At 39.2% G+C, this 25,049-nt stretch overlaps 3 protein-coding genes and 1 long non-coding RNA gene across 9 annotated transcripts in view; 2 read left to right on the forward strand and 2 right to left on the reverse strand.

Annotated features, from left to right (window-relative positions):
* Positions 1–1,588, forward strand: part of Sec31 (secretory 31) — a 36,361-nt gene extending 34,773 nt beyond the window's left edge. For all 6 annotated transcript variants that reach the window (XM_034978495.2, XM_069505052.1, XM_069505049.1 and 3 more), the window contains one exon: positions 273–1,588. In XM_034978495.2, the coding sequence (XP_034834386.1) occupies positions 273–461 (189 nt within the window). In that variant the 3' untranslated portion in view covers positions 462–1,588. The remainder of the gene's footprint in view (positions 1–272) is intronic.
* The window catches only part of LOC138403671 (uncharacterized), a 331,305-nt gene that overhangs the window by 196,593 nt on the left and 109,663 nt on the right, over positions 1–25,049 (reverse strand). The window lies entirely within an intron of this gene.
* Positions 12,996–13,796, forward strand: LOC117991001 (sarcoplasmic calcium-binding proteins II, V, VI, and VII-like). The gene has a single exon (XM_034978523.2). It carries the CDS (start codon positions 13,090–13,092, stop codon positions 13,639–13,641), a length of 552 nt encoding a protein of 183 aa, XP_034834414.1. The 5' UTR covers positions 12,996–13,089; the 3' UTR covers positions 13,642–13,796.
* On the reverse strand, positions 22,445–23,309 carry LOC117991002 (calexcitin-2-like). The gene has a single exon (XM_069504804.1). It carries the CDS (start codon positions 23,270–23,272, stop codon positions 22,724–22,726), a length of 549 nt encoding a protein of 182 aa, XP_069360905.1. The 5' UTR covers positions 23,273–23,309; the 3' UTR covers positions 22,445–22,723.

The following is a 25,049-nucleotide window of genomic DNA, read 5'->3' on the forward strand; positions in this document are numbered from 1 at the left end:
GTAATGTGTATGCTCACTCAGTACTGAAGCGACTGTTTCTGCCATCTAGTAGCGACATCTTTTTGCAGTTATCGAAACTACTTTCAAAGGCCCATATTACAATGCAGCTCTCTGAACGAGAAATGACATACTTGCTTTTTTTTTGTGGGAAGTCTGCCAATTCACACTTGAGCGTGGTGGACTATGGCCAAACCCTTCTCATTAGTGATGGGTTGATCAGGATGATGATGATGATGATTTTACTGGCACTAATAACCCCCATTATTCCACAGTTATCGGAATCGGCGCTGTCCTCACTGCACTCGTGCGTGCAGCTGGTGCAGGCCGGCGACCACCAAAGCGCGCTCAGTGCGGTCACGGCCTTAGCCACGGGGCCGGACTTTGCGGCCGTTGCGGCCTTCCTGCCCGGCCTCAAGATGCTGTTCCTCCTCGCGCAGCAGCTGCAGGTCTGCGCGCGGTGAACGCTGAGGGAATTCACTGTTTTTTAGACGTTAGGTTCAAGCAGTTGTTGTCCTTACATATAAATAAAATAAATAAAAGATTATTCAGCTCACTAAACAATACAAGAATAAAAATAACCAGATATTAAAAATTACAAAATTAATACTAGGTAAACTTAAAACTACGAGCTAGAAAGTACTAAAAACGAAAACATCTTATAGTAAATTGACTAATGCTCACCATTCCAGTCTAGCCGTTGATGGATATATGTACTTGTGTCTTTTTTCTATTGGTAACATCTTACCCGATCCTTACGGTGCGTTTCCACTGACATGGAGCTTGGCGGAGTGGAACGGAGCGGACCGTGAATTGGCGAATCACACAGTTTCCACTAATGTGGAGTGGAGATTTCGAGCACTGTGATTGGCCAATTCACGGTCCACTCCGTTTCACTCCGCCCAGCTCCGCGTCAGTGGAAATGCACCCTTAGTCTTCCTCACCGAGCTATCGGTGGCGTGCAAGTCATAGAGGCATAAAACTACTGCTTACCTTGCTGTATGTATAGATAGTTCAATCCACGATGACGCGCCCCACTCGTCCGAATCGTTTACAGTACAAGTGTATTTTGTACCGTTAGAGCAAGTTCTATCATAATGCACCCATCAGCAATGTGGGCACACACACAGACGATGATAAATTGGGTTAGAATTACTCCCCGCACCCCGTAGTTTCCCGCACGCAAAGTAGTGGGGCGCGTCTTCGTGGATTGAACTATCTATACTTTATTAACGTCGCTATAACAACAAAAAATAAAAGTTTCAAAATGACCGCAATATAAATCTTGTACGATGGTACGGAACCATTCGTGTGCGAGTCCGACTCGCACTTGATCGGTTGTTAATGTTGTAAAATCTTTAAAGTTTTAATTTTCCTCGACCGAGTTAAACTTTTATTATGAGCTAATGACTTACTGATACTTGACGTTATATTATACAACTTGAAACGGCAACTGTTTTGTACCTGTACATATAAAACTATAGGCAATTATCATCTTCCATGAACCTCATGACATATATTATATCAATTAATATATTATGAATGTATGATAATAATACAATTAATCAATAATAATAATAATAACGTTTGATTTCTTAACTTAAAAGTACATAATACAAAATGCAATTATATCGACATTAATTGATATTTATTTTTAATTTAATTTGATTATGAACGCCATTATTAATCACGAAATTTTTAACTAAAAAGTAAAAATAGCCTAGATTTACTTTTCGCTCAGCCTTATACAGGTTATATATAACCAGAACGCTAGCAAAAACGAAGACAGGTTATAGTACTGATGATTACTGATATGATACCACAACAAAAAACGCGAAAAAATAGAAAAAAATCCCTATACCTTGTTCACGTAACATTGAAACATTGACTGACGCTAGAGATCAACGAACGTTGCGTAAGTAGGCTACTCGGGCCAGTGCCGCGTCGTAGGCGGGACATTGACTCGAGTTTTGTACGCTATACATTGCGGGTTTGAAAGATACTTATTCACTAAAACTATAAAACGAGGCAAATGACTATTGGTATTGGATTGTGTTTAGGTAGTATAACAATAACGCTAAGTTTTTGCTAGCGTTCTGGTTACACCCTATATTATTATAGTTATAGGTTTTACTAAACAAATACAAACCTATTTAATGGATAGTACCATCCCTTTCACAATATTCTCTAAAGAAAGAGATGGTACGATTATTAGTTAAGCTTTGTACACAACCGAAAATGATAAATTAATCTACATTGTCGAAAAAAGTGCTTTACGTTTGAATTTTTTTTTCAATCAAACACTAATTTTGTTGCAACAAAAGTGCCTTGAGGGAAAATCTATTTATTAATTATTAATAAACAAATACATTCTTTTTGAAATTATTTAATGAAATTCTAGTGTTGTCTAAAGACGATTTTGTATTGATTTTTGCGATATGTATGACATTTTCTTGACGATTAATTTATAGTGTATACGCGTATGTTTGTAATAGCTATGATACTGATGGTTAATATAATAATATAAGTTACTTAATATATTGTAATAAAGGATTATTATGAAATATATTTTTAAAAGCTAAAAATTGCAGTTTTTGTTGCACACCTGAGGGCCTAACATGCGCCCCGCGAGAAAATTTTGTCTACGCATTATCTCGTGTTTCTTCATACAAATAAGACGAGTAAATGCGTAGACTAAATTTTCTCGTGGTGCGCATGTTAGCCTAACTAGCCTCTGAACAATGATAGTTAGAGAGATAATACGTCTTTATTGCATACAATATAGAGAAATACATGAATTGTAAGTAACTTAAAATTACGTATGCAAAGGCGGCCTTATCGCTACAGAGCAATCTCCACCAGGCAACGTTTTTCACTCCTTACCAAATGGCGAGAGGAGTGAAAAAACAAAAGTGTGCGGTAATGTGAACAAAGCGGCGTTCCCTAAACCAAAGATGTATGAAAAATATTAACACGAAAAATGAGTGGAATAATAATATAGAAATCTCATATTTAAGACTTTATATAAAATAATATGTTTTTGCAAAATAAATAAATTGAAATTGAATTATAACGCGTCCAAACTAAGAAGGAAAAATCGTGTCTGCCATATTGTGATGTCCTAGCTAGAAATAGATTTTGATCAGTATTTTAATGGATTTTGTAGGACTAATTTTTAGTATATTTAGGTACTACAAAATTATAAGTTGTAACTAATATTTCTAGAACTGAATATTATATTACCTCACAATATGGCGGACACGTCCAAATTGTGTGTTATATAAGTACGTAAATACATTACATTTCAAGTATGGTCTTCTCAGTTGAAACGATTTGCATGCTGTCGAGTCAATAAAACGGCGAGCATTATAAAACCATTATTTCTTGCATCGTATATACCTACTGTACAGTAATAGCACACTTTGTACACTAGTGCATTAAAAACAGCGAACCTGTAACAGCAATTATCAGAATGGTTGCAGCAATCATTGCTCGAATAGCGAAATGCAAGCAGGAGGGTAGTTTGAGAGGGGTATTTATACAACACGATTGCGATACGATATCGTATCTATATTTTTTGATACTTGCAAATGACCAACCGGACGATGTGTATTGGCTGAAAGTCGCATAACATCCGGTATTCACCAAAGTAGAGATGAGCGGAGATATGTTTAGTAGACCAATCGGATTATTGATAGATGACGTGATAATTTTTGCAGTTCATATTTTTTTTGTGGTATCACACGTGTTGTGTCTAGTACGTACTTCATACAAGGTCTTTGGTGTTGACCTTCTTCTTCTTCTTGACTCTGGGCTGGTTTCCGCACTTAAACGTTTCCGTCTGTTGTGCTTGCATCGCCCCTCCCCGCCGAAGTCTTCACTCCAGCCATCCAAGCTCGCTCCAGAAGCCGAGTAGACTGCCCAGGTTGCCAAGGGCTTCATGGAGTGAGGTTGGGGAACTCAAATGGCGTTCGCGTTGTTCTGCCACGCCCGTGCACTCTAGGAGCACGTGCGTCGGTGTTTCATCGACCTTCACGCATGAAACATACTGACGCATGAGTTTTGACCAAAGTCAAAGTCAAATGATTTATTCAAAATAGGTAATAAATTACTCTTTTCGATTGTCAGTAGTTGGATTTGTAAGATATAATGGTAATAATTATGACGCAAACTTAAAACTAAAGCTATGAGGGTTACGCTAGAACTACGACCTTCGTAAATGACATCGCACGATATCGTAATCGTATCGTGATATCTAAATAGAGCCGCTTAATAGTTTTTAAGAGCGACCGACAGTGAGACTAAACGCTTCGACAATGGAGTCTGTTTTAAATACTTGTGTTTTTTATTGCTTAAATCCCATAATGCATTTTGTATTAAAAGCTGTTCAAACCTACTCTTCATTTGAGTATAAGTCCCGCAAATTGCTATTGCGCTGGAATCATGTCTCATTGACATCGAAATGACGTCATTTTGACGTCATTTGACGTAGGTACCTATACTTATTTCAGTAAAAATATACCATCAGCTCGCAACTTCAGTGTAGTGCTGACGTCACTAAAATGGCGTCCACGCGTATTAGCAATTTGCGGGACTTATATTAGGTATTATTTATGAGTGAAAGGGGAACAGTGAGGTTACATCGCCTAGCTAGGTAAACATTACATCTGCCTCGCGGTGAACGCCCATTGTGCGCCAGCATCGCCGGAGACGCGGGCCACTGTGCCCATTGCACATAAAACGGCCGTCAGACCCCGTTCCACTTCCCATTCCGTTCCCAGTCCGACAACGACTCGTTTAGTATCGTCTGTCATATCATCATTCCAGCACTTTGATGGTACTCCAACGTCTTTCGGTTCTTCGAATTTTGAACTATGCGCTCCATCCGCAGCAGTGACGCGTCATGAATTTTAAATTAACAAGACTTTGGCATCCTGTTAAGAGCTTCTGACACGGTCTTGAGAAGCATTTTAACCGTTTACAAAGTTTGCTTTATGCTTGAGTCTAGCATATAGGTGCTTGACGAGTGATGCGATTTTATATTTTTGCTTGACGTGAAATTCGGACAGTGTTATATGTATGAGAAAAGTGCCGTTTGCTTCATCAAGCACGCATCAAGCAGCTTGATCAAGCAAAAAAAAACTACGTGCTTGACAGTCACAGAAGCTCTTTAGACTGTATCATTACGTACCTACATTACTTGGCAACTTCACAAAATACTTATTGCTGTCAAGGGCCACATTTTCATTGAATAAGAGCCTCAATAGCTCAACGGGTTAAGGAGTGGACTGAAAACCGAAAGGTCGACGGTTCAAACCCCGCCCGTTGCACTATTGTCGTACCTACTCCTAGCACAAGCTTGACGCTTAGTTGGAGAGGAAAGGGGAATATTAGTCATTTAACATGGCTAATATTCTTTAAAAAAAAAAAAAAACCCGGAGGCAATGAGAACGCTCCCTCCGGACGGAGGTCTTGGATTAGCCACGTGTAACGAGGTCGTCTTACAGCGCTTGGCTGTAAGCGGTATTAAAAACAATATACCAACGTGAATAACCGCTGACTAGATCTGGCGCTACTCGTCCATGCGCCCAGTGCTGGACAAAAGCCTTTTTTATATAAATACATAGCAGGAAAACCTAAGTATTTTTAAAGTAAAAACCTTAGGTATTCCACGCGGACGAAGTAGCGGGCATCCGCTAGTAATCTATCTATATATATAAAAGGAAAAGGTGACTGACTGACTGACTGACTGAATGACTGACTGACTGACTGATCTATCAACGCACAGCTCAAACTACTGGACGGATCGGGCTGAAATTTGGCATGCAGATAGCTATTATGATGTAGGCATCCGCTAAGAAAGGATTTTTGAAAATTCAACTCCTAAGGGGGTGAAATAGGGTTTTGAAATTTTGTAGTCCACGCGAACGAAGTCGCGAGCATAAGCTAGTAAGTATAAATAATTTAAGAGCTAGTCAAATTTTAAAATAGGTAGCCGTAATCAGGTAACTGCAAAAGATAAGATGATTCACGCCGCGATAGCAGTTTGCGTCAATCGGTAAATGCTGACGTGTTGTTTCCAGAACGATGTAGGTAATCAAGCTGATAGATTAGTCATTTTTAAACCCTGATTTGATACCTAGATTAGATTACGATCCCTGTCGTTCCATATACATGCCCGTAACCCGTGGGATAACTGATGGGTGGGATGGGATTATAAGAGTAAATAATTACTTATGATATTTTTCTTTAGCCACATCTAGATAAAATATCTATAGCTGTATAGAGACAAATATCAAAGTTACTCGTATTTACCTAGGCTAGGTAGTGCAGGGTTTTGTTACAAAATACAATATTGAAGCATGTCTGCTTGTATGGTTTGTATGGTTTGTATGGCTTGTATGGATGATGGGGTCTCATTTATGTTAGCTCCCATACATGAACGTTGAATGAACTGTTGTACATTTTGCTTTCCTACTAGGTTTCATTTCGCTTGATTCATATCGTTTTGAGTTAGGTTTTGAGAAAAATTCTACAAATAAGAAACTGCCGCATCCTAGATCCTATAGAGCATCATCATGATCAACCTATCGCCAGCTCACTACAGAGCACGGGTCTTCTCTCAGAATTAGAACTACCTAAGTAGGTAAGTCTAAACTCATTTCCAAGCGACGAATGCATTAATTTCGATTTGGTAAACACTAGATTAAAGTTATTAAAAGTTCAAAGTAAGTAATTCGGATAGGGTTAACATGGGTTAACCGTAAACTCATAAAACAATAAGCAATTTGCGAACTGCGATATGTTAGGCGGGCGATGGTTTTTTGCGCGTCAGATAACGTGTGATGTATGGCGCAAATTCCGGCTTGTTTGCGATTCGCTCTCGCACTTATGTCTGCTGAAATACGGCAGTCTTTGCGAAATTTGAATTTTAAATTAAACCTAACCTATATTTTTACTTTACCTAAATATGGAAACGGACTAGCGTTAGGCTAAAGTGGTTTATTTTCAGCGAGCGATAAAATGCTAAGGTGTGGCTATGTGTCAATCTGGATGTCTAAATAAATCAAAAACTCAAATTCAAATTCAAATGATTTATTCAAAATAGGTAATAAATTACTCTTTTTGATGGTCAGATGTTGGATTTGTAAGATATAGTGGTGATAATTATTACGCAAACTTAAAACTAAAGCTACGAGGGTTTCAAATGCGCCCAGGTCTGAGAAGAGCCCACAACAAACTCAGCCGGGTATTCTTTTTATTATCACCACTTTACAAAATTATTGAAACTTATTAGATAGAACTATCACAAAGCCGTTAAGCAACTCTTTCCCAAGCTTGCTTATCATTTAAATAATCCTTTACATTCACGTAATTAGTCGACGTTAGCAAGTTTCGAACTCATCCGGGGGTCCTTTTTTAAAGAAGTCAGTTCGCACTCGCCCGACGTGAATGCCCGATGTTTTCCTCCTCTGGTGTGTCCTTCGCCTTCCTCATCCACCCACTTCCCGCTATCTTCTTACGAGTTTTTAAGGTCGTCAGTCCAGCGGGTTGGGGTTCGTCCACCCATTGCACTTGCTGGTAAACAGTCTCTGCCTTAGCGGCTATCGGTTCTGCGTCTGCAACAGATATGGCCTGCCCTAATCCGTTAAGCTATCTCGGTTACTTTCGTTCTACGTATTTCCTCGTTACGGATTTTGCCCTCAGAGAGAAACCCGACATAGCCCGCTCCATAGCACGCTGAGCAGGTTTGAACTTGTGGAATTGGCCAACTATCAGTATCCAAGAGTAAATAATATCCTGCTATAGTAGATGCATTTTAAATTGAGTCGTCGAGTTATCTATCTGTTTCGCTCGCACTTATCTACGACCTGTAAGTGCGAGCGAAATAGACAGATAACTCGACGACTCAGTTTAAAATGCGTCGACTTTACTAATTTTATTAAGAAAACAGATCATCCGTGTTATACTTAAGGTTCGTACGCACCTGAGCGGCGCGGCGCGGCGCTTCAGCGAGCTGCACGTGGCGGCACAGAGCGTCAAAATATCATTTCTATCATTTTGTATGGCGCATATCGCACTAGAGCGGCGCTGCACAGCGCTTCACCGCGCGTTGCCGCGCGGCACGGCTGGAGAGAATATTTTGAAGCGCAGCGAAGCGACGCGCAGTGCAGTGACGCTAGTGCGACATACCCAGCGGCGCGGCACGGCGCTTCGCGCTCGTACGCGAACGGGTATAAAAGTGACGCGCAAGTGACGCGAGGTGCCGCGTACTGAAGTTGTAGTGCGGTAGGCACCGTCGAGCGGCCTGAGGTGACGCGTTCTGCAGTCGGACTGAAGCGCCGCGCCGCGCCGCTCAGGTGCGTACGAACCTTTATAGGTATTTTTGCAACACCATAAACATCCCGTAAAACGTCGCTATTTGGGATCAGCTGCTGTTATTACGTCATTAAACGTTATGGCTTTCTTTTATTAGGGAATGTGTTGCTTATGACTCCGCTTAATAATAATAAATGTTACGGAAAGACAGACTACTGGGCCTGCGTACTTATGTACCTACTAGCTGATGTCTGCGACTTTGTACGCCTGGATTTAGATTTTAAAAATCCCGTGGGAACCCTTTGATTATTTGCATGACGAACGACGAATTTTGCATTCAGCAGCCAACAAGATAGTATAATAGTTAGGTACATTAACATAATTTGTAACATTTTGTTTTAAAAAGAAAAAAACAACTGCTGAGTTACTTGACGGCTCTTCTCTGTAGAATATGATTTCCGCGCCCGTAACAGAGTTTTGAACTAACATAAGTGGCACATGAACACCTTAATAAATTCATTTCGTTTCTTTTCAAAGTTATGTTACGTAAGGGCTATACAAAATAGGGGCTTCTCAACAAGCATTTTGAGAATGTTAATTTACTCAAAATTTACCCAAATGGGAGGTGAACCTGAAACAATCCATGCTTCGGAGAGCATTTTAAGTCGGTCGTCTCGGTTACTATAACAGTTTTGGTTCTTGGTAAAACCTACCTATAGGCATCGATATAAATGACAAGATATGGTCAAGCGAACAAAATTTTTCACGGTTCAGAAACCAAGTAAATCAGCGCCACCTCTTAGATACTAATGAACGACAAGTTTGAAATCCAGACGTCACTGAGGTTGCATTGGTGCAGAAGCGGCAATGAGTCGGTGCCATTTTGTTTGGTCCCATCCCATGTCCATACGAAGTAATATATATGTATAAGTCAATGCCTATAGGTTATAGCAGCTTTCTATATCTATAAGTAGTTATATCGTTCGAAATCTTAGTTGAAAGACGTCTCAAGCCGCGCCTCCTATACATCACCGGCCAGTTCCCGTAGTACAAGATTTTACGTCTCACCAAACCAAACCAAATTCGAGAGTCGAAATACTTCCGCGTTACAGTAAAATGGACCTAAACAGCCTTGAATTGAAGTCAAATATTCAATGCCACTGATTTTAATTTCGCAATGTTTCCGCTTGGAGCGCTGGCTGTAGAAGTGTAGACAAACTTGAGCTTTAAAACAAGGCATTTAAGATCCAGTTTACTGTAACGCGGAAGTATTGCGACTCTCGAATTTGGTTTGGTTTGGTGAGACGTAAAATCTTGTACTACGGGTACTGACATAGGGAGAAAACAAAACCTTCGCGTTTCCACTTTACAGCCCTAAGGCTATGAGAAAAGTCAAAGATATGCACTTAAAGGCTATACAAAGGGCTATCTTTTATGTACTTAGTCATTTTATGTATTTAGTCAGAATTTTTATAAATCCATTATATATGATTTTCGTGACTTCATCCGCGTGGTTTTTTTTTTTTAATCCAGTAGAAGCTTTTTGATTTTCCGAGATAAAAAGAACCCTATACCCATCATCATCAGGCTAGCTGTCTCTAGGTATACCAAATAGATGTTGTTTGCTATAAAATTTGGTACAAAGACCGCTTGCATCCCGGACTTATTGCCGTGGGCTATTTTTTATCCTGGAAAAATGAGAGTTCCCAAGGGAATTTTAAATCCTAAGTCCATGTGAATGAAGTCGCGCGCACCTTTTTAAATTATTTACATTTGAATTCTGAGTCTACTGAAAGGAACACGTGTCATTATTATAAGAAACTAGCTGATGTCCACGACTTCGTCCGCGTAGAATTATATTTTTAAAATCCCGTGGGAGCTCTTTGATTTTCCGGGATAAAAAGTAGCCTATGTCGCTCTCCAGGTCTTTATCTATACCCATGCAAAAAATCACGTCAATCCGTTGCACCGTTGCGACGTGATTGAAGGACAAACCAATAAACCAACAAACAAACACACTTTCGCATTTATAATAAGAGTACTGATTAAGTAGGAAGTCTTAAGATTTCCATGAAATTCAGTTACGGAAGTAACACAGAGTGTACTTTTTGAAGCCTGAGACGACTGTGGGTGTTTATCTTGAATTTTGTATATCAATGGCCTAAGGCTGCGAATTACTTCCTTGGGAGTAGACGCGAATTATACATGGTGTGTTTGTATAAATTTATGTATGTTCTATAGTCTGTATTTTTAATTTAAGCCTTTTGTTCTAATAATGTACGTCTTGAAGAGAATGCGTGTGGTTATTGTTGCTATGTACCTACATTAAGACGTCTTGATATGGCAGAATAAGATATTAGTATAACTAATGAAGGAAGCTCACTGCGTCTGTCTGTTGCTAAGTGCTGTCAAAAAAAATTTCAAGATTTAGTCCAGATTTTTTTTTCAAGGATTGTACAATAATTCATGATGTTTCTATTGCACAAGAAATCCTTTCAAGATTCAAGATTCTTTATTTGCAGAAGCATTTTTTACAATGAGATGTTTTTACAATGATATTATTGTCCAGTAGCTAAATGTTTCACCTTACACAATCAGGCATGCAAAATTAGTAAATACTAAAACAATTTACATAATATAGTCTTTAAAATTAAAAAATGACTATGTGGGGTTGCTATAGATAATTCTTAGTTTTGCTAGTTTGTCATCATGATTAATAATTATTGTTATCATAATCATCAGGTACCTAGGTAGTATACCAACGATATAAGCGATGATTAAACGCATCGGTATAGATTTAAACTGAAATTATCTATAAACAGATTTTATCACAGTGGGTTGGTACTTGGTGTTACCACCTTACTAAGGTGTGTTTAAAATACCTAGTGTCTTTAGATAGCAGAATAGTAAGGTGGGTAATCAAGCGAACAGACAATTTTTTTCCAGGATAAAAATCAAAATATTTTGTATTCAATTAAACTTTAACAACTATTGAATACTTTTTGACGACATCCCTAGCGCAGTGGTAAGCGCTGTGGTCTTATTAGTGGGAGGTCCCGGGTTCAGTTCCTGGCCTGGTCTGGTGGGAGGCTTAGGCCTTGGCTAGTTACCACCCTACTGGCAGAGCCGTATAGCCAGGCGATTTAGCGTTCCGGTACGATGTCGTGTAGAAACCAAAAGCGGCATGGGTTATTTAAAAATTCCCATACTAACTTCCAGGTCAGCTCGCTTCTAAACTGCATCATCACTTACCACCAGGTGAGATTGCACTTAAAGACAAAATTGTATCTGAATAAAATAAAAAAACTTATACTTTTGAATAAAGACTGAAAATGGTTCCATTTTTCAATACGTGGGAATTCTGGATTTAAAAATCTTGAATTTTTGTTAACTAAGTAATCAAATCATTATTTATTCAAACAATTCCGGAGAAGTTTGTCACTATGCTGTAACTATCGGAGATGCTAGTGTAAATATAAGATTACACCACACAATACAGATGAGTTACTTACAGAAGTTTATCTTATGATAGGAACAATATTAAATTCAAACTCTGTGAATCAGAAAAGTTAATCCAAGTCCCAACTCATAAAAAAGAAAGTCTCATAAACTTACGTATTTTGTGACTAAGTATAGTTCGCGACAGGTCGACATGGCAATCGGGGTAGGGATGCCTCAGGCACCCCGCGCTAACCGGGTGCGAACGGGTGTGACATGCGGGTGTGTGGGTCCCCCCCCCGCCTCATACCACGATTGCCATCTCAACCTGTAGCGAGCTGTAGTCTACCTAATTTTGAATCGTCAAGGTACCTTCAAGTCAAGAGTGAATAGGCATCTTCTAAGCAAGCGCGCTCCATCTTAGGCTGCATCATCACTTGCCACCAGGTCTGATTGCAGCCAAGCGCTAGTCTATAAATTTTAAAAAAAAGCTAATCATCTCATTTACTCTATCCTAATTTTAATTAGCAAGAGAAACATTCGCTGCATTGCAGACAAGATAGCGAAAGTGATAACAAATGAAGAACGTCAAAGGCACTTCACACACAAGATATCAAACCGGTCAAGTGCGAGCCGAACTCGCCCATCGAGGGCTCCGTACCTTGGAAGGAAACGTATAGTTGCTTAAATTATTCTACCGCCTTAAAAACAAATCCCCTCTTTTTACTTTGTAGACTAGCGCTTGCCTGTAATCAGACTTACTGGCAAGTGATAACGCAGGCTAAGATGCTTTTTTAAAATTGGAGGGAAAAACTGATACTGGACAGTGGAAGGGCGATCCATGCGATTTGAATTGGAAACGAGGAGGCAATAAATTGCTTCGTAGGTACAGTACGCGGCCGAAAGTAATGTACATCGACCTTTAGAAGAAGATGGCAGATTTGTAGAGCGTTGTCCCTGTCGTTGAGACCGACAAAACGTCATATGAGTGACAAAAACAACGCTCTACAAAGTGGAAATGTTATTCTAAAGGCCGATGTACATTACTTTCGACCGTATACACATGTCCGTAAAATTTCGAGTATGTAGATACGGGTGCAGCCCTTGGCGATGCCTTACTGTATCAATAAAGACAGACGGACAGTCACACCCTCAGATTTTTTTCCATTTTCGGACGGAACCCTAAAAATGACGATGTAATTGCAGTAACTTCTACACTATAAAACAGACTCCGATCATATCTCGAACATAGTGTTACCTTCAAGAGTGTATAGTTTAGGCAACTTTTTGATAAAGGCTTCATCCCAGACTACAAAAAACCGAAAATCTTCAAAAATGGTGTCAGACTTCAGAAAGAAGAAGCTTCTTCACGTGTTCAACTCATTCTTCGACAGAAACGCGAGCGGTTCAATTGACAAAAGCGACTTTGATTTGGCAACTGAGAATATTTCTAAAATGCGAGGATGGTCTGCCGGTGATGCTAAGTACAAGGAAGTACAGTCTACTTTGCTGAAGATCTGGGAAGGGCTGCAGAGTCGCGCGGATGTAGACAAAGATGGACAGATCAGTGAGGACGAATGGATCGCAATGTGGGAAGAGTATGCTAAGAACCCAGCTTCTCCCTTTGAATGGCAGACCTTATATTGCAAGTTCATCTTCCAACTTGAAGATGCAAGTGGCGACGGATCTATCGATGGTGAGGAGTTCTCGTCTGTCTACGCATCCTTTGGCCTAAGCAAGGACGATGCTTTAGCCGCCTTCAGGAACATGTCAAAGGGCAAGGCTAACGTATCCTGGAGCGAATTCCAGGAACTGTGGAAGGAGTACTTCACCACAGAAGATCCTAATGCTCCAGGAAACTTCATCTTTGGAAAGACGAAGTTTTAGTTATTTTAAACTTGTATACTTAGGTATTTTTTTAATTTGTATATATATGGATTCGAATTTGGTTTGTAATTTTAGTTGATATGTCGTGTGAATTGATTTTTAATATGTTTGATATTTAAGAAATTTTACCAAAATAAAATATTGATAAATAAAAATTCTAGAATTTATACTTATCTAGTAGGTACTACGTACTTACCTACCCACGATGATAAATATAAGAACGATTTCGATCACCTGGACAGCCAGGCTTATCCGTTGCGCAAAAAATGTGCTATTCAAATAATTATTGTCATCAATCATTCTTATTACCTAGCTGCTCGTATTGTTCTACGCACAATGTGAACTAGTAGGCATTCTCTGCTCCCGGTATATTCGCTAAATCGAGCCTTAGAGCTCTGCAGACTACAGACTTAATCGATCGATCATTTAGACGGGGGCAATAACATATATTACACTAGCTTATACTCGCGACTTCATCCGCGTGGACTACACAAATTTCAAACCCCTATTTCACCCCCTTAGAGCCCTCGCCCACGGCGACTTTTTTAGCGATACAGTAGCGATGCTGTCGCGCGTCCGCATCGATACAGTCGCGAAGCGGTCGTTAGCTGTTTACCCTCGCCCACGGTCTCAGATTCAGTCGCGATACTGTCGCGCTTCTGTCTCGATGCAAACGAAAAAAAATGTTGCACTGATGCTCCGTTACCCCATTCACGCGCCACCCTCCCTCCGTTCTTCCCCCGATGTCGTCCGACACGGTCGCGCGTTTGCATCGATACAATCGCGATGCAGTAGCGCGTTGCAAATGCGACTAACAGCCGTTAGTAGTGATGCTGGCGTGCGTTTAATAAACGCGCGACAGCATCGCTACAAAAAGTCGCCGTGGGCGAGGGCTCTTAGAGGTTAAATTTTCAAAAAACCTTTCTTAGCGGACGTCTACGGCAAAATAGCTATCTGCATGCCAAATTTCAGCCCACTCCGTCTAGTAGTTTGAGCTGTGCTAATCGGAGGTTCAGGGGTGCGATCCCCCGGGTAGAGTTAGAGTAAGCTGAAAAGTTAGAGGTACGTGCCGGCACGTACCTCTAACTTTTCGGAGTTATATGCATTTTATTTTTAAGTAATTTAAAAACACTGGCTTTAACTGTGAAGGAAACATCGTGAGGAAACCTGCATGCCTGAGAGTTCTCCATAATGTTCTCAAAGGTGTGTGAAGTCTGCCAATCCGCACTTGGTCCTTCTGATTCTGAGAGGTGATCCGTCTCCGTAGTGAGCCGGCGATGGGTTGATCATGATGATGATGAAGTATACGAGTCAAGATCTTTTGTCTGCGTAGAGCCTTAAGCACATATTCGCAGCGCGTAATTGCCGATGGTTTCCTTTGATCGCGTCGCTCGGAGATCAAAGTAGATGCCTGATTACGCCGAATAACTATCTCGGTGAAAGGACTCGTCATATAAACGGGAGGACAGACCAACTCGTGCGTTGATCATTATAGTGGCTTATTTGGTTGTCATATGTGTCACGGTCTACTGCAAAGTCAAAGTCAAATTGTTTTTTCAAGGTTTTTTCAAAATCGGTAATAAATAACACTTATTGATGGTCGGTTGTTGTATTTGTAAGATGATGATATCACAATGATATAAGTAGTGGTGATAATTTTACGCGAACTTAATAAGTAATTATTTATTCTATTTCCTACATTACTAAACTTATATTCTAAAAAATTCCAAGTAAAATATTATTTAAAAAATATATAGTAGGTATATCAGACATTATATTGTATTCTAAAACTGATTACGGATACATGCCGATAGCAATGTGTTACAACTTACACCATCTACCGTGAGCCCAAACATTTCGCTCGTTCCCACTAGTTCAACTGATTAGTTCAACCGTTGAAGACTTTTTTCCTAGTACTTAGTTCAACTCTTATAAGGATTTAGACGCAGTTAAACAACTGGGAATAAGTCTCATTAATTCAACGGTTGAACTAATCAGTTGAACTAGTGGGAACGAGTGAAACATTCTATGTCTTGGACGATCTAACCTAAGGACGCGCCTCGCATGATTATTCCCCTCTGTCAATAGTAATGGATTTTTAATCCACTGCGTTTATAAACACTGTTTGCGGAATCGATTTTGTCATTGTCAGAATCGTTTTCGATGTGTGACGACGTCTTACACGCTGGGTGAAAAATGCCTGTTTGTGCCGTTAGTGAGTGCAAGAACAAATCAAACACATCAAATTTACAAAAAGATGGAATTTCATTTCATAAGTAAGTATTTTTGGTGTAATAAACGCTTTCTATAAATTAAATTACATAAATTATTATAATAAAATAACAATCGAGAACTTTACCGATTCAGTAATTGAGTACGTAATAATTCGGTAGAAACGAGTCACACTTCTCACGAGACTATATTTTGTTTTTTCTAAACAATTGCAACCCTCGTTATATACAAATTAGGTTAAAATTTGAATACGCGTGAACAGCATGAAATTACGTAGTAGTAAAAATAACACTAGTCTCGTGGGAAGTGCGGTATACTAAAGACGGAGAGCCAGCGCCCAAAAAACTGTTTGAATTTACTAAGGCTAATTTTTTGCGCATACTGACCAGCTCTGTCCCCATATTCTGCTGACTAACCATTACAACTTTTATTTATATGCAATATACAAGTTATATAACAATTTTCAGCCTTAGTAAATTCATTTTATTACCTCGCAGGTACGACACCTTTGATAGCGCACCTGAGTCACTGTTCTCAGGTTCACTTGACTGACCGCAGTATGTTTGTGTACGCAACCATTCTAATGAACTATAAAAAAATTAGCCTTAGTAAATTCAAACAGTATTTTGGGCCCTGGCTCTCCGTCTATAGTATACCGCACTCCCCACGAGACTATAGTGTTATTTTTACAAAAATTTTCAGTATTAGATTCAATTGCATAGGACATAAGGTTCGATTTTTAAGAATCATGTGATAGTGATTGCGGTTCGATTATCGATATCGATGAAAACATTTTCTTTATTATTAACGACTAAATTACCGTCTTCAAGTCAAGTAAAGAATAGTTATTATTAATTACCACAATTTTTTCGCTACCTATACTTGTAATAAAACTGGTCGATTTCTGTGATTTCACGTACTTAATACATTTAAAAAAATATTAAAGCAACGCAATTTTAGTGATAGGCGAGAAACGGGGTAGGGTGTCTCTGAACTGGGTAATTTGTAGCTAAAAGGTGTACCTTTCTCAAGGATGAGGATTAGGTAATAATTTATCATAATCGTTTTATTTTTACAGATTTCGATATTTTTACAGAGAGAATCGCCAAGAATATACATAACATTAACCTAATGGTAAATAATGACGTGTTAAAAATAGAAGAGGCCACCGTGTGTGTTTACTAATTTATTTTCATAGTATCATATCTGTCTTGTGGAATTTTGCTGTGGGGTAAAAGCGGCAGGTATTGAGAAAATTTTTGCATTGCTAATTTGTAAGGGCAATACGTGTAATATTTAATAACTTACATTTAATTTTTTTGGACAAAGAGTACACCATATTGGAATTACCATGTAAACCCAATGTGCAATAAATAAATGATTGATTGGAAAGAAAAAAACATTTTATTGATTGATATACCTACTAATTATGTTTGGTAGGTTTTTGCGCGGTCAGGTTTATTTTGTATTATATAATAATATAAGTCATTAATAAGCACATTTTCACTATCGAAATTTTAAATGAGAATTTCGTTATATAAAAAAATACAAAAGATTAAAAATGATATAAAATAAGTAAAAAAGTATGTGCATATTTTTTAAATAAATATATAATAAATGGGATAATTACCTATTAAGTGAGGTGAATGTATGCAAGAATACGCTACGCTGACCAAACACTGGTTTTAAGTAATTAAATACGAGTAATAAATTCTTACTTCTACTTTTGTTTCTGAAAAACTATCGATATATTTTAAAATATCGATACGGTAGCATCGCAAATCAATTTGACTGTCTTACACTCGTAATGTCTTTGTATGTTGATGTATATAACTTATTAGTGTGCGTAAAATGTAGTAGTGTTGAAGATTTAGATATGTGTGTGTTAATAATGACACAAAACTTTGTTGAGTGAGTGTGTCAAGTTGTCTATGTAGTGTTTCCTCGTCCCGCACCAAAAGTGACAGAAATTTTTATTCGTAATATTAGGCGCGTTACAAGTCCATAGGTTAGATCGTCCAAGTTCTATGTGTAAGGACCCTCGTGCGATTCGCAAGCACAGTAGTTGGAGCGATTCGCAGAGTTAGTCAAAGCGCGATAACTACTTATCGCCTGAAGATCTAATTTCGACCTAATTCACGTCTTAGGCTGATCATTATGCTTCAGTTGTGTGGATGGCTAGCCTGAGATAACTTTTTGAGGTTATGACTTACTCCTTGAGACACTAGTTTATGCACGCGACTTCATCCGCGTCATATAATTTTAAGAGCCTCAATAGCTCAACGGGTACAGGAGTGGACTGAAAACCGAAAGGTCGACGGTTCAAACCCCGCCCGTTGCACTATTGTCGTACCTACTCCTAGCACAAGCCTGACACTTAGTTGGAGAGGAAAGGGGAATATTAGTCATTTAAAATGGCTAATATTCTTAAAAAAAAAAAAAATTATAGCCTATATAGCTCTCTAGAATAATCTATATGTATAAAAGGAAAAGGTGACTGACTGACTGACTGATCTATCAACGCACAGCTCAAACTACTTGACGGATCAGGCTGAAATTTGGCATGCAGATAGCTATTATGACGTAGGCTTAGAAAGATTTTTTTTAAATTCAACTCCTAATGGGGTGAAATAGGGGTTTGAAATTTTGTGTAGTCCACGCGGACGAAGTCGCGAGCATAAGCTAGTTTGGATATAAATATATTATACTGATATACTTACCTATCAGTGAAATAATTTTCAAGATCTGATCCAGAGTTTACCTCCTACATACAAGAATCTAAGAGTTCTTTACAGTATACATACTTGACCAGTATGGTGGACTGTGGCCTTACACCATTCTCATTCTAATAGAAAACTCGTTTTCAGCAGTGGGCCGGCGAAGTGTTGATACTGAAAAATTACAGATTTTTTTTTATAAATACCTATACTGCAAGAGATCCTTATCAAAAACGTAATGTCCTGAAAAAACTTCCAATAGTAAAAATAAAAGCCTGCACATACTCGCAGGATGTTATAGGATAACCGGACAGACGTCACCTGCACGCGGCCGGCTCAGTCCGACCCGCGGACGGATATTGAATACGACCGGACCAGTCGGATTTTTGTGCGATACTTAATGTGGACATAGAGCACAGGCGGTAGCGGAATCGTATGCTAACTAGCTAACTAATTCTTATCCCCTTTCTAACTCTGATATCTGTACGGAATTTGCATGCAGTGTTTACTTTTAAATGATTTAACATAGTTGTGCATGATAGAAAAAATCTATGTATTTATTATAGTTAGTAAGTTTTATGTTAAAATCGCTAGTAAACCATTCAATAAAAATAAAAATAAATAAAAACTAGCTAATGCTAGCAAATGCTAACAGCATTAGCTAGCATTTGCCATAATGGAACGCTAGAACTCGGAGCTCAACACTAAACAATTTAATAACTTTTTTTGAATTTATTTGATTTTTTTATATTGATTAATCAATGATTAAAAAAATGTACCAGCTGCAAATGCGCTTTTTGAGAAAGTTTAGCATTTATTTTAGAGTACAATTATGTTGTATTTATATTTTGTACGCAAGTTGTCTCTTTTTGTGAAATTTCCCACAAAATACTCATCTAAATAATATATAAAAGGAAAATGTGACTGACTGACTGACTGATCTATCAACGCACAGCTCAAACTACTGGACGGATCGGGCTGTTTGGCATGCAGTTAGCTATTATGACGTAGGCAACAGGCATCCGCTAAGAAAGGATTTTTGAAAATTCAACCCCAAAGGGAGTGAAATAGAGGTTTGAAATTTGAATAGTTCACGCGGACGAAGTCACGAGCATGAGCTAGTTATAAAAATATGAATCGTTTATGCCTTAGACCATTCGCTATGATCGGGCGATTAGTTATTGAATTTGCCCAACATTGACGTGCGGAATATTCGCTTTGATGCGGGAACGGTAAGGATTATCTTATTTCTGTGTTCGGTATTCACTTTTCATAAAAGCTCGAGCCTCTGACGGCATTTGGACGTAATTTCATGATCTCTTCATTATTTTTAAGTCTATATTTTCGATGGGTTGCGAACCTGGTATGAAATCCGATTATTTTTGTTCCAAATTTGCGATTTTACCAAAAAAGGGAGTATGAAAATGGTTTATGAATAGTCGCCCATCCAATTACTGATTTGGGTCAACGTTGAATACTCAGCAGAACCGACTGACTTTTTCTAGTATCTACCTACTTATGCATACTCAAAAGGATTTTATCCGTAGCGCGCTCTAAACAACCGTAGTAAGATTTGTATTTAAATCTTTGAGCCTGTGTAACTTTAACAAAACTTTAGTTAGACAGTTTGACACAGATATTTCTTTGTAAAACGTGTCTACAAAATTTCATTGAGTTTGATTGGTTAGTATTCAAGTGAGAACCGAACTACGTTTGTGTGGAAGGCGCTGTGGAAACTTCTCATAAGAGATGTCAGGTAGTCTACACACGTAAGCCAAACAAATCAAGGAATTAAGTCTATTACCGGGAGCAATTCTCAGGTATAAATTTCAGTAAGATCGTATAATAAAGGAGGGGACTCGGGCGACGATTACGCGTAATAACACGGCTATAAATATCGTGAAGCCACTCCGCTGGCCAGGTAGCCTCTACCGCTTGCACTGGGATCAAGGGATGGCGTAATTCATAAGCTATTAGCGATAAAATAAATAAACGCGAAAAAATTAAGTCGCAGTTGAGTTTTTTCTACAAAATAAGTCTACAGACATGAGCGTCTTTAAAAAACTTGAATAAAAGGGGAAAAAGAAAAAAAAACAAGGACAGTGTTTTTTATGTACAACAAATTACCAACAGTGTTGTACAACATTTGAACAATTTTTGAAAACTAAATATTATCAAAAAAATTCAAAAGTTATTTAGTTGCTACGATATTAATAATATTAATACAATATCAACCTAAAAGAAGTGTTGCCAAGCATTTTTCAACTGAAAACTTAGCGTCATTGTTATACACAACTTAACACAAATATACTAAACACAATCCAACACCAATAACCATTTGCCTCATTTTGAAGTTTAATGATTTAGTATTTTTCAAACCCGCAATGTATAGCGTGCCAAATTTGGGTCAATGCCCCTCCTACGACGTGGCATTTTTTTTTAATAAGATTTTTTATATTTTTTATTATTTATTCGCGTTTTTTTTTTGTATCAGTAATCATCAGTCCTACTATCACCTGTCTTCATTTTTGCCAACGTTCTGGTTACACCCTGTATTATCATCTAGATTAGAACGATTCTAACTTACTAATTATTTTATAATGCTATAATTTTGTACTCGCTATAGCTTGTGACTTGGGCCATAGACTTGCGTCCCATCCGGGGTTCAAAACGATAATTCACCGCAAAATTAGCACTCGTCGTATTCAACAAAAATGTCCACTTTTATACCGTATTCCACAGAATTATTCTTTATTTATAACCGACCGTTTTATCTTAACAAGGATCTTTCTTGGGTCACAACCTTTTCATGGCGAAATTTGTTCTGCTAAAATAAAGGTAATTATGAGCTTCGCAAATAAATTGGACAAAGGTATTCAAAAAAGGGTCGCCCTGCGCTTCTCCCTTGCGTTTAGACTGTTTAAACGTTTAACAGCTAAACAGCAGCCATGGCATTTTTATAGGAAATATTTAAAAAGAGAAACTGACTGACTGATTCATGAAAGTAGGTACTAGCTGATGCCCGCGACTTCGTTCGCATGGATTTAGGTTTTTAAAATCCCAGGGGAACTCTTTGATTTTCCGGGATAAAAAGTAGCCTATTTCACTCTCCAGGTCTTTAACTATACCCATGCAAAAATCACGTCGATCCGTTGCGCCGTTGCGACGTGATTGAAGGACAAACCAACAAACCAACAAACCAATAAACCAACAAACAAACACACTTTCGCATTTATAATAAGGGTACTGATAGTTCGTGACAGGTCGAGATGGCAATCGAGGCATGAGGAGGGGGGACGCCTGGCACATCCACAGGTCACCTGCGCTCGCCAGCAACGGGTAAACGCCGGGGCTGTGCGGGTGTGCGGGGCGTTACCTCTCCGACTGTCATCTCAACCTGTCGGCCTACTATCTGCAGCTCAAATCGCTGGGTCTAAAAACTTAAGATTTTGCCTGTAGACCCCATGGGACCCCAACGTCTATCGGTTTTTCGAACTAAGTATGTGCCCTGGCCATTGCCACTTCAGCTTCGGGACCCGTTGAGCTATGTCGGTTACTCTAGTTCTCCTACGGATCTCTACATTTCTGATTTGATCACGTAGAGAAACTCCAAGCACATCTCTCTCCATCGCTCGCTGAAATTCCATTTACTAAGAAGTACTATTTTATCAAGTTATCTTGCTCCTAAATACTTTTCCAACAATGATAAGAAAGCAATCAAAATTTCGTTGCTGATGTAACTTAAAAGTATAAATTATAATCCTTAAGATAATGTAATGAAGTGATAATACTCATTAAAAGATAATAACTGATAACATGATAAGACGTGTAGGAAAACGGACTGAAAAACAGAAATATAAAAAAGTATTTATTCAGAAAATTATTATTTAGCTAAATGCAAACATAAATAAACATTCATAACTCATACCGACAGCAGGAAGATTCACTAACTCAGTGTCTAACACTGAATAGCCACGGAGCTCATTTTTTAATCCGTTGAAGGTTTTCTACGAAAAAATATTTTACTATCACCCAGTGAAGCAGTAATGTAGAACTTAACCAACCTCGGTGGCTATCATTTAGTGTTAGACTCTGAGTTAGAGAATCACCTAGCAGAACATATTGTTTAAAACTCAATCAAAAGTTAAGTGTCCGAAAATATAATTCCCTGGAGCATCCAAGTCCTCGGAGCTGAAGAACTCCTCCCAACGCTGTTGGAAATCCTCCCAAGTTATCTTTTCCTTACCGCAAGCCAGTTTGTCGAAGGCTTCACTCGTCTGATCTTCGGGGAGACCAAAAGATTTGTGTACAGAGACGAATTCCTCTTTGTCGATCGCTCCATCGTTGGTCGAGTCTTGGAGGCGGAAGATGGATTTGCAATAGTAAGCCTGCCAGTCGAAGGGGGAATCCTTGCTAGACTCCTCCCATAGTTTTACCCATTCATCAGCAGATATCTCACCATCCTTGTTCGCGTCGGCCTTATAGAGCATGCCTTCCCAAATTTCGAGCAAAGTCTTCTCAGCTACCTTGTACTTCTCGTCTCCAGGTTCCCATCCTTTTGCCTTCGCAAGTTTTTCTATCGACTGTTCAAAGTCTTCCTTCGTAATCGAACCGCTGCCATCGCGGTCGAAGAAGATTTTGAATAGAAACATAAGCTTCTTCTTTTTGATATCGGACGTCATTTTTACTGCTATGGATATCTTTCAACTAATGAGTCGTTTGAAATTGGGTGTTATTTATAACGATCAAAGGACAGCGATTAGAGACAATAATTTGTAATCTACCCAAACGCATCATGATAGTCATTAGTCATTACATAATCGTCTTATCGTCGTTGCTGTATGCAGTGCAAACTGTGTTAATCAACTTTCTTGAAAAATGATAATGCTATGGTTTATCATTGACTAGCTTATTCCCGCGACTTCCTCCGCGTGGACTACATAAATTTCAAAACCCTATTTCACCCCCTTAAGGGTTGAATTTTCAAAAATCCTTTTTTAGCGGATGCCTACGTCATAATAGCTATCTGCATGTCAAATTTCAGTCCGATCCGTCCAATAGCTGTGCGTTGATAAATCAGTCAGTCAGTCACCTTTTCCTTTTATATATTTAGAATTGTTATAGCGGCAATAGAAATACACATCGTCCTCATCACCAACCGATAGACGTCCACTGCTGGACATAGGTCTCTTATAGGGACTTCCACACGCCACGGTCTTGCGCCGCCTGAATCCAGCGGCTCCTTGCAATTGCGGAATCTCTGCCGGAGATTCTTCGCACCCCTTGCCCCGCCGTTACCATAACCGCTGCCAGAGCCAGGAATAGCGGGGCCGCCGGGGACTAGGGGCCTTGGCCTTGTGTATTTCACCATACAAGGTTTTGCCCATAATGACCTCGCTGGGCAGGCGTGTTGGTCATCGCAGGGCTAGACTGGTCGCACCGGTGTCGCTGCTGCCCGACCCGGCCTGTGCCATTTATCCAGTCTAGCCAGTTTGAATGGTCATCATCATGATCAACCCATCACCGGCTCACTACAGAGCGCGGGTCTCCTCTCAGAGTGAGAAGGGCTTTGGCCATAGTCTACCACGCTGGCCATGTGCGGATTGGTAGACTTCACACACCTTTGAGAACATTATGGAGAACTCTCAGGCATGCAGGTTTCCTCACGATGTTTTCCTTCACCGTTAAAGCAAGTGATATTTAATTAATTAAAACGCACATAACTCCGAAAAGTTAGAGGTGCGTGCCCGGGATCGATACCCCGACCTCCGATTAGAAGGCGGACGTCCTAACCACTAGGTTATCACTGCTTGTGATAGTTTCTGCTGTTTGAATGGTTATACCGCCATTAATCGGTCGCCAGAGCAAAAAAAAAAAAATTAAAAGTAGGTACATAGTCAATAGTGTTATATCTTGCACGATGGTACGGAACCCTTCGTGCGCAAGTCGGATTCGCACTTGACCGGTTTTTTCATACCATCGTCGCCTTCGCCTTAAAGAATGTATCATGCATTTGGTAAGACAGTATAGTTTATGGGCGTTGCTAAGGCATCGTAATAGAAACCATAAGCACCCATACGCTGCGACTTGCGACTCGTCCTGACAGATCGAGCGCATCTGTCATGGTCCCCGACACGCCCTCCACTAAGAACGATGAAGTTTTAGGGCTTTTGGATACGTCACTCGCATCTCTCAGATATTTAGAAACTATCACAAGTTTTTTTAGGGTTCCGTACCTCCAAAAAAAAATTGAACCCTTATAAGATCACTTTGTTGTCTGTCGTGTCTGTCAATAAGCCTATAGGGTACTTCCCGCTGACCTTATTTGGCAGCAAGGTATGTCTTATAGCAGACATGTGGGGAGAAATCTAAGAACCGTGAATTTGTGGTTACATCACAAGAAAAAAATTAAAATGTTTTCATGAACAAATATTGCTATTTTCAACTTTTAAAGTAAGA

Source organism: Maniola hyperantus, chromosome 19 (genome assembly GCF_902806685.2).
Source record: "Maniola hyperantus chromosome 19, iAphHyp1.2, whole genome shotgun sequence".
Classification (NCBI taxonomy): Eukaryota; Metazoa; Arthropoda; class Insecta; order Lepidoptera; family Nymphalidae; genus Maniola; species Maniola hyperantus.

Excerpts from the sequence above, each read along its gene's own strand:
- LOC117991002 (XM_069504804.1), bottom strand. The coding sequence starts at position 23,272 with ATGACGTCCGATATCAAAAAGAAGAAGCTTATGTTTCTATTCAAAATC.
- LOC117991001 (XM_034978523.2), top strand. The coding sequence starts at position 13,090 with ATGGTGTCAGACTTCAGAAAGAAGAAGCTTCTTCACGTGTTCAACTCA.